The sequence below is a fragment of the Nomascus leucogenys genome, chromosome 9, assembly GCF_006542625.1.
Source record: "Nomascus leucogenys isolate Asia chromosome 9, Asia_NLE_v1, whole genome shotgun sequence".
NCBI classification, from domain to species: domain Eukaryota; kingdom Metazoa; phylum Chordata; class Mammalia; order Primates; family Hylobatidae; genus Nomascus; species Nomascus leucogenys.
In genome coordinates, this window is record NC_044389.1 from 60,411,011 (window position 1) to 60,420,698 (window position 9,688).

The window sequence follows — 9,688 nt, forward strand, 5'->3', positions numbered from 1 at the left end:
TCTTAGGGCAGACATGAATAAGGCTTCTTTGGTCTAAATAAGCTAAATCCAGAACTCTGGGCATTAAAGAAACTGAAGTCAGATTTTAGAATTGTTCTGCAATTAGTTCCTTGACCTGGTGGTCCTATTTTTAATAGCAGCCAATTTAGGAGTTTCCTAGGTTTATTCAGAGCTCTCTTTCAGGTAACTTTGTCCCTATACTCTTCCGGTTCTTGTCAGCATCACTCATTTTTTTGCTCTCACAATATATAGTATTTAGAGGTAAATGTAAAACTTCTATACTTGGGTCTCAAGATCATATCACAAAAGAGTGAAATGAATTAGACACTGTAAGAAATTGACCATTTTCAAAAACAGGAATGTTACTGCCTACCAACTCAACATAAGTGACTAGAATAATGTTATTCAGTCTAGGAATCTACTAATAGAAGAATTGTGCTAGGACAAAGGAGGTAATGGGCTTCCTCTAGCTTGTACTGGCAAAGCCATAATTGAGGTAATATAATGTTCAGATGTGTGCATGTAAGTGTATGCGTGTCTGTGGCTGTGAGTCAGAGAGGGTGATGGAGAGGCAAAAGGGAAGGTAGTTATAATTTATGAGGAACAATGGAAAACATCAACAGGTTTCAAAAAGGTAAACCAAGATGGTGAGAGAGTTTCAAACTGTTATAAATTCAAAGAAATAGAAGTATTTACTTTTGAAGTGGGTTTTGGAGTGGAAGTTAGTAAGATCTTTTATGGATGGATGGATGGATGGATGGATGGATGGATGGGGTGGCGGTTGGATTGAAGAGTTAAATCCCTAAACACCTTACTTTGAGAAGTCTAGAAGCAATGGAGCAGTTTTTTCCCGAACAGATTAGATAGACAGAACGGCAGGCTATTTATTGAATACATTCTACATGCCAGTATTCGGCCGAACCCTCTACATATACCAGGTGCTTTCTTCTCCAAACAACCCTTTGGAATTCCTATTATCCTCATGTGGAAAGTGGTAAATATGAGGCATAGAGAAATTAAGTGACCTGTCCAAAGTCATTGCCAGGCTGAGCTCAGACTTTGTGCTGTTAACCTCTAGTTTATAACCCTGAGTGACACTCAAAGGTGCCCTGCTCAACTCTCTCTTAAAGAAATAACTTGCTGGCCAGCGGCAAGGAGTCCGGTTAGCTGACAGCCTCTACTAATAACCTCCTCGGGCTCTGCTTCAGCTTTCAACCAGAGACCGTGTTGTTCCTGAGGAGGCCCAGCTAAAGACCGAGCACGGCAGGGTTAGAAGAGTCTGAACATTTCTGCCCACCATGGGCCCCTCTGATAAACAGTCTTCCCTCTGGAGCTCCCCACTGAGTTGTTGTAGACTTCACCAGATCAGCATTGCAATCTGAGGCTCCCCCTGCCCAATTCTGCCTCCTTCCTCCTTCTGTCTATCACAGGAGTTGTTCTGAATAACCTTCTTTTACTGCAATGTCCGTCTCAGCATCTGCTTTGCAGAGGACACAACTGACACACCCTGCCTTCATATATTTGGATTGCCATCATATAGAAGACTATTTAGAATTGTTTTGTGTTGTGATAAGGGGTTGAATTAGGACAAAATTCAACCCCTTATCACAACACAAGCATAAGCAAACTACTAGGGAAGCAGCTTTCACATATACATAAGGAAGAACATCCTAACAACTAGAACTGCCAAACAATAGAATGGGCTGCCTCAAGATCAATGAGTGCCCTATCCCTGCATTCAGGCCGACTGGAGGACTGCTTTTGTGTGAAGGTCGTGTGGCATTACCACTCCTCCACTTCCACCCCCATGAATACTGAGGCACCTGGGATGCTAAACATCCACAATGCTAATTGATTAGCAAAAACCAAATTGTTTAGGAAATCGCGCCAGGAAGCCCAAAACCTCTGATTTCTTGGCAGATCAGTGGGTCTGGTTTGATACATCATCCTTGTCCACTTCCAGGGCAGTTTAGTGGTACTCTAGGCCAGACTAGCCAGTCTACATACTTTTTTTTTTAATCAAAGAGCTCCTAGAAAATGGGATAGGCTGTGGGCTGATCGTCCCCATGGACTAGTTGGTGGGATCAAAACCTAACTTCACATGTGTTTATGTCAGACTGTAATATAGGGCTCACCCTCTAATGTAGTTCTAATGACTCCCTCCCCTGCCACATGGTTCTCAAGCTCATGGACTTGCACATGACAGCCAGAGAGATTCTCTTCCTCAAGGCTGTTGTCTCCCTCCCTTCATGCAGACACAGGCACACAAAGCAGGGGACGCCTACTGCCCCCTTCTAAGAATTCCATGATGGTCAGATTATATAAGCAATCATATATTTCAGATAGTAAAATAAGAGATGGAAAAGACTGGTAGGAAAAATCAATAGCATAATCAGCGTTAGGATCTGTATATAAAGAGACATTCATTTGCTGTGCAAATATTTACTGAGCACCTACCAAAGGCCGGAATCCCTTCCACCATGCTAGGGATGTGATGTGCTCGACGGAGTCCCCAACGTCATGGAGTATATGTCTAATGCCACTGAGAAACCTGGCTCAACCTGCATCGAGAGAAGCAATCAAAGCCACCATCACCAATAGCGCTACTAAAGACAGTGCTTCAGAGCTTCCAAGCTGATAGATTTTCCTTTCTCCCCACCCTCAGATTTCTCCGGCGTCTCTGGCACTTATAGTCCACGTTCGCAAGAAATATTTTATTATAGTGCTCTGAAACAAATGTATAAAGTTTGCAAGAGAAGTTTTAAAAAAGCAAGCTCAGCAATATTTGGGGGCTTTTAAAACTGATGATGCAGCTGACCTACTGGAGACAAAGGCAGTGGGAGGGCCCTTACTGGTATAAATAAATAGGAGTCTCTGGTACTGCAAACCCACAGCCTGGACTCAGAGCTCAAGTCTGAACTCTACCTCCAGACAGAATGAAGTTCATCTTGACATCTCTGCTTCTCACGCTGCTGGTCAGCAGCCTCTCTCCAGTCCAAGGTGAGGACTTTCACTTACGTTTCACTGTTTGTTGAACAGAAATAGTCTTTAACCACTTCAGTTTTCTTTCAATTAAAAACCGCAGGGAAGTCTGACTAAAGGGGGAAAAAACTGCTCTGTTCCTTCTAGATTTCTCAAAGTAAGGTGTTTAGGAAGTTAACTCTTCAAACCTGGAAGTATTTATATTGTTAAGATTTTTATTTATAGAAAAAAGAGATACCAGAAGTCCAATATTCATGTGAATTATATTAGGCTTGTATATTCCCGGCCTTTTTCAGATTCAGCTCCTGCTATAAATAATTCTTTACATGTAGCTCTTCTTTGTTCTGCCTCTCAATGTTACCCACTCTGACCCAACCCTATATAGGGTTTAAAGATTATTGACCTCTACTGGTCTCTTGCAGTGAACATGCTTCATGTAATTTCAGATGGTTAGATCTGACATCAAGTACACCACTGTCAGTACACCAGGGGTATTTATACACATTCTGCAAAGAAGCAGACTTCCATGTCTAAGTGGGGCAGCTATCTTTGTGTCAATAGATAAATATCCAGTTGAAGTAGTAAGTTCTTATGTGGCTGAAGGAATGGATACATGTGCAGAAAGAAGCCTTCTGTTCAGATTTAGAAGACCAAATTTTTGTTCTTAAAACACAGAGGAGGTTTCTCCCCCAGTTTTAATTTTGCTTTACATGTTATTTTCACTCTTCAAAAACCCTAATTTCTTGCATTCTCCATGGGGCTTTCCCATGGCTCCCGGCAGAGGTAGCTCTTAGTACATCTTCTGTTCTCAGTATGCACATTAGATTTTGAGCGTAATACAACCTTATGTGGTATTTTAGTTTTTGTTTGCTTGTTTCCCCTACTAACTTGTACACACCTTGAGAGTTGAGCCTTTTTATTTATAAATGTATGTCAAGCACAGTAGTAGGCTGGATAGAAAAGATCTGATAAATGTCTTTTGCTTAGATTTCATTAGATCCCATTAAAATTCATGAGATGGGTACTAATGGTACCCATCCAGCATTAATTGCGTTTGTTAAATAAAAAGAATTTTGAATTTTTATGATTGCCTTTTGTTTTGTAATGATTTGCAACCCAGACAGAGGACCAACATATTAAACAAAAACGTTTGTGACATTTTCTGAGAGGAAAGGGGAGGACGGCAGAGAGTCTGATAGAGAAAACTCTGTTCCAGCATGTTATTGCTACCAGGACTCTAGAGCCAGGTCACGTCCTCAGTTTTTATGTGTTGGGAGTGAAGATAATCCATTGGTTTTATATTGCATTAATTATAACCGAGTTGTAAGCCCCTACAGAGGCTGTTCTCAAATTTTATTATGTGGACTATCACCTGAGTACAAATATAACACTATCACAAATTTCAAAAAGTGCTGCGTTTTTTTGAAAGCTAATTTTTGTTTTGTTTTCTTTTTGCTTTGTTTGTTTGCTTTTTGAGATGGGGTCTCCGTTTGTTGTCCAGGCTGGTCTCAAACTCCTGGGTTCAACCAGTCCTCCCACCTTGGCCTTCCAAAGTGCTGGGATTACAGGTGTAAGCCACTGTGCCTGGCCTAAAAGCTAACTTTATTTTTAAAGTTTTTGTAGAAAACATTTGAAAATACTCAAGCCAAGACAAGCAGAAATATACAAACTAAAGACATATGGGTGGAAGCACTGACTTGAAACTTTTAAATCTTCAAATGCACAGTGTGAAAGATTAGTAATTAAATTCTAGTTATGAATTACATGCCAATGGATTAAAATAACTGATTCTGTGTTTACAGGTGTTCTGGAGGTCTATTACACAAACTTGAGGTGTAGATGTGCCCAAGAGAGCTCAGTCTTTATCCCTAGGCGCTTCATTGATCGAATTCAAATCTTGCCCCGTGGGAATGGTTGTCCAAGAAAAGAAATCATGTAAGTTTCAAGAGAAAAATAAATTTCTTTCTCCCAATGAAATCAGATCAAATGTTACCATACAGTAGTAGTCTTACTCAAGAATGTCGAAGAGATTTACTTGAGTGTTGCTAAAAATTCTCAAACTAATAATGAAAATTGTTAATAAGTAAGAGCTTAGTTTGCAGCAGCCCTGAGCTAAGTGTTTTACATGCACATACTCATTTTATTTATTCAACCACTTTATTAAGGTAAGTCTATTGTTCCTTACAGTCTGAGGCTTAGGAAGGTTAACTAACTGCCTGAGACACACCATCAGAAAGGATCAGAAAGTGCATTAGTGGCCAGGCGTGGTGGCTCACGCATGTAATCCCTGCACTTTAGGAGGCCGAGAAGGGCAGATCACCTGAGGTCAGGAGTTCGAGACCAGCCTGATCAACATGGAGAAACCCCGTCTCTACTAAAAATACAAAATTAGCTGGGTGTGGTGGCCCATGCCTGTAATCTCAGCTACTTGGGAGGCTGAGGCAGGAGAATCGCTTGAACCTAGGAGGTGGAGGTTGCGGTGAGCCGAGATCACGCCATTGCACTCCAGCCTGGGCAACAAGAGTGAAACTCCATCTCAAAAAAAAAAAAAGAAAGAAAGAAAGTGCATTAGCCAGGACTCCATTCACATTTTCCCCATTCTAAAGCCTCTCCTTTGCGACACCTTGGAGTATTAGGCACAGCATCTTTCTCAGGGCACCCCTGACTTGGCGTTCATTAGTGGCTTTTCTCATGGACTTCTTTAGATTTTTGCAATGTTTGTAAGCAGCTACTTCCTCTTTGTCACATTTTGTTACCAGTGCTTGGGGCCTTGGACCAGTTGAAATACGGGATATCAAAAGTACATATGGTAATTTTTCACTAAAAAGGCATTATATTTTTCACTAAAAAGGCATTTCACCAATGTCTTTAACAATAATGTCTAACTAAACTACAATTATTGCCATCAAACTCAGAGTTGTGAATTCTAGCCATGGACTACTTGGGAGCAGTTCCCCTGGCTGTTTAGAAAACTGGGACCCCTTTCTTTTGATTCCGTTTCCTCTGTCATGGCCCAAGTCTCTTGCCTGTCAACCAAGGAAGGTAATGCACCTTAATTTTCTCTGCTTTAACTTTGTTTTGAAATGACAAAAATCTGATTTTATATCTTTTCATCAAATTCTGCATTTCTGAATTTTAACCAGATACAGAAATGAAAGTTTCAAATTGTTGTGAGAAATTCATGCCAGTCAGAGGTGAAAATACCGTTGAGTCCAGATGACCAGAAATCTGTCTTTCCATCATGAACTCTGAAACCCAATTGGAAGTGTCTGTCTGAAAACCCAACTTCTCCATGCCCTGTGACCTCTCTAAGATTTACGTGCAAAGGTGCAGTTTCAGAGTTAGATGGATAGATCCTTGCTGTTTGTCTTTTTTGTTTTGGGGTTTTTGTGGTTTGTTTTTGTTTTTTTGTGTTTGGGGTTTTTTTTGTTTGTTTGTTTGTTTGTTTTTTGAGACAGGATCTCACTCTGCTGCCCAGGCTGGAGTGCAGTGGCACAATAATGGCTCACTGCAGCCTCAACCTCCTGGGTTCAAGCAAGCCTCCCTCCTCAGCCTCCCGAGTAGCTGGGACTACAGGTGCACACCACCATGCCCAGTTAGTTTTTTTTATTATTATTTCTGTAGAGATGGGGTCTCATTAAGTTGCCCAGGCTAGTCTCGAACTCCTGGCCTCAAGCAATCCACCCACCTCAGCCTCCCAAAGTGCTGGGATTACAGGCATGAGCTACCATGCTGCTGGCTGTTTGTCATTTTATAACTAAGATAAATGACATATAAGGTGAAATTGTGTTTTGTTTGAGTTCACACCTGTAGAGGGTAGAGTCTCCCAGTTTTCTGCTGTCTGGGAGACCTCACTTTTCCACTGCAGATAAAGCATTTATCACTATGTCTGGCACTTGGTAACCACTCAGGTCATGCTCATGAAAAACAGTGAAGAAAAGTGTGGGCTCTGGAGTCAGATAATCTTCATTTGAATCCTGCCGTATCATGTATTTGTTGTGCAATCTTGAACAAGTTATTTAAATTCACTAAGCCTAAGTTCATCATCAGAAGGTAAGGAAATAATAGTTTCTCCAGCAAAGGATTTTTGTGAGATTAATTGAAATAATCCATGTTATCTGCCAAGCATAGTGCCTGGTGTGTTATAAGTACCTGATAAATATTAGCTATTAATTATTGTTGCCACTTTTGCTCTTGCTTAATATCTTAGAGCAGGAAAAATCTTGCTAAGTGGTAATTCGACAAAATGCAGATGTCACTCCAAGAAATCTGCTCTGCAGCATGCCTGCCATGTGAAATTGCACTGAATTTTTTTTTCAGTGAAATTCAGGTTCTCAAGAGAGTGTTTTCTATAGCTTATTTTGTTCTCCCAAATACAGTGCAACAGATAAGCCATTTTAAAGATATTGTGATATAACTTTAGAAGTGAGCCAATCTTGGAGTCAGTTATTTGGTTGTTCTCCAATACACGTAAAGTTATCAACAAAACACTAACCTCTGACATGTGAGGCCCTCTCAGCTTTGGATTCAACCCCACCAGCTCACACATACTGGTCCACAAATGGTTGTTTTCTTATTCCTCTGACCCCATGCTACAAATCACCTATTCCAGATCCCGAACTGCCCAGCTCCAATTTCACTTCATCTAGGAATAATTATTTTCATACCCAACTCTTTTCTTTATTAAAAATATAGGATTGACTAAAATATAAGACTGAATTATTTAATTTTTATTTTCCCCCAGAGTCTGGAAGAAGAACAAGTCAATTGTGTGTGTGGACCCTCAAGCTGAATGGATGCAAAGAATAATGGAAATATTGAGAAAGTAAGTTAGGCATAACAAGGGGTTTCAGATTCCAACTTGTACTGAAGAGTTTCCCTTTCCTGGGCAGTCAAAATAGGGACTAGTTTGAATTTATGAGAAGTTCCTAAGATAAATGTGTGTTTTTCAACATTATTGCTTATCGGATGGAGTAGGGGTAGCTCATTCCAGCAGCTCAGTAAACCAAACTAGAAGCCAGTATACATGACAGTCCTTGCCCGGTATTTCCAGAGGAAAGCCACAGTTTCTTGTGTTTCTCTAAACATGACAATTTTGTTTTTGTTTCTGCTTCACAGAAGAAGTTCTTCGACTCTACCAGTTCCAGTGTTTAAGAGAAAGATTCCCTGATGCCGATATTTCCACTAAGAACACCTGCATTCTTCCCTTATCCCTGCTCTGGATTTTAGTTTTGTGCTTAGTTAAATCTTTTCCAGGAAAAAGAACTTCCCCATACAAATAAGCATGAGACTATATGTAAAAATAACCTTGCAGAAGCTGATGGGGCAAACTCAAGCTTCTTCACTCACAGCACCCTATATACACTTGGAGATTGCATTCTTATTCATTAGGGAGGAAAGTTTCTTTGAAAATAGTTATTCAGTTATAAGTAATACAGGATTATTTTGATTATATACTTGTTGTTTAATGTTTAAAATTTCTTAGAAAACAATGGAATGAGAATTTAAGCCTCAAATTTGAACATGTGGCTTGAATTAAGAAGAAAATTATGGCATATATTAAAAGCAGGTTTCCATGAAAGACTCAAAAAGCTGCCTGGGAGGTGGATGGAACTTGAGCCTGTCAAGAGGCAAAGGAATCCACGTAGTAGATATCCTCTGCTTAAAAACTCACTATGGAGGAAAATTAAGTCCTACTTTTAAAGAGTTTCTTTATAAAATTTACTGTCTAAGATTAATAGCATTCAAAGATCCCCAGACTTCATAGAATACTCAGGAAAAGCATTTAAAGGGTGATGTACACATGTATTCTTTCACACATTTGCCTTGACAAACTTCTTTCACTCACATCTCTTTCACTGACTTTTTTTTGTGGGGGGCGGCAGGGGGCGGACTCTGGTGTCAAATTCTTTAATGATTCCTATAAATCTAATGACATTCAATAAAGTTGAGCAAACATTTTACTTAATTATGAGAAATTTCTTCTTCTTCTTCTTCTTCTTTCTTCTTCTTCTTCTTCTTCTTCTTCTTCTTCTTCTTCTTCTTCTTCTTCTTCTTCTTCTTTCTTTCTTCTTTTTTGAGACAGAGTCTCACTATGTCGCTCAGGCTAGAGTGCAGTGGCACAATCACAGCTCACTGCAGCCTCAACCTCCTGGGTTCAAGCAATTCTCCCACCTCAGGCTCCCCAGTAATTGGGACTACAGGCACACACCACCACACCCAGCTACCTTTTGTATTTTTTTGTAGAGACGGAGTTTCACCATGTTGTCCAGGCTGTGAGCAATTCATTCTTAACATAGCATCTACTCAAATGTAGACATTCTCTGATTCTTAAAGTAGGATTTTATGAGGTTAATTTTTCTTTGTATCTCATTTGCCTTTTACAGATGATCTAAAATCATTTGGCAAAGGATGAGTGAAGTTATTCTTGACATTAACACAATGGGAAATACTTGGCTGTGAGGGCCTCTTCCCCCTAATGTTACCTACCGCATACTAACCATGATTTCCTCCAGACTTCAAACACTTATCAAACCCATTTTCACTGTGTCATATTGACTCTTAAAGTCACTAATGTTTCATTTGACAGTTTTGCATTGAGTTTGACCAACAGACAAAGAAGATACTTGAACTCTGGTCCCCATCTGCCCCTGGCATCAGCCTATATATCCTACCCGCCACACCACTGATCTCCACTGTGTGTTCC

General features: G+C 40.1%; 1 protein-coding gene across 1 annotated transcript; it reads left to right on the forward strand.

The window, feature by feature from the left end:
* The first annotated feature begins 2,357 nt into the window (after positions 1-2,357).
* CXCL13 (C-X-C motif chemokine ligand 13) lies at positions 2,358-8,950 on the forward strand. Its single transcript, XM_003265790.3, has 5 exons — positions 2,358-2,370; positions 2,872-3,000; positions 4,785-4,917; positions 7,727-7,807; positions 8,101-8,950. The coding sequence occupies exons 2-5, from the start codon at positions 2,937-2,939 to the stop codon at positions 8,150-8,152; spliced, it is 330 nt and encodes a 109-aa protein (XP_003265838.1). The 5' UTR covers positions 2,358-2,370; positions 2,872-2,936; the 3' UTR covers positions 8,153-8,950.
* Positions 8,951-9,688: the final 738 nt, after the last annotated feature.

Bases quoted from the DNA above. Each gene is read 5' to 3' on its own strand.
- CXCL13 (XM_003265790.3), top strand. From the start codon at position 2,937: ATGAAGTTCATCTTGACATCTCTGCTTCTCACGCTGCTGGTCAGCAGC. The intron at 4,918-7,726 runs GTAAGTTTCAAG...ATTTTCCCCCAG, and splicing joins TGTCCAAGAAAAGAAATCAT to AGTCTGGAAGAAGAACAAGT. The intron at 7,808-8,100 runs GTAAGTTAGGCA...TCTGCTTCACAG, and splicing joins ATAATGGAAATATTGAGAAA to AAGAAGTTCTTCGACTCTAC.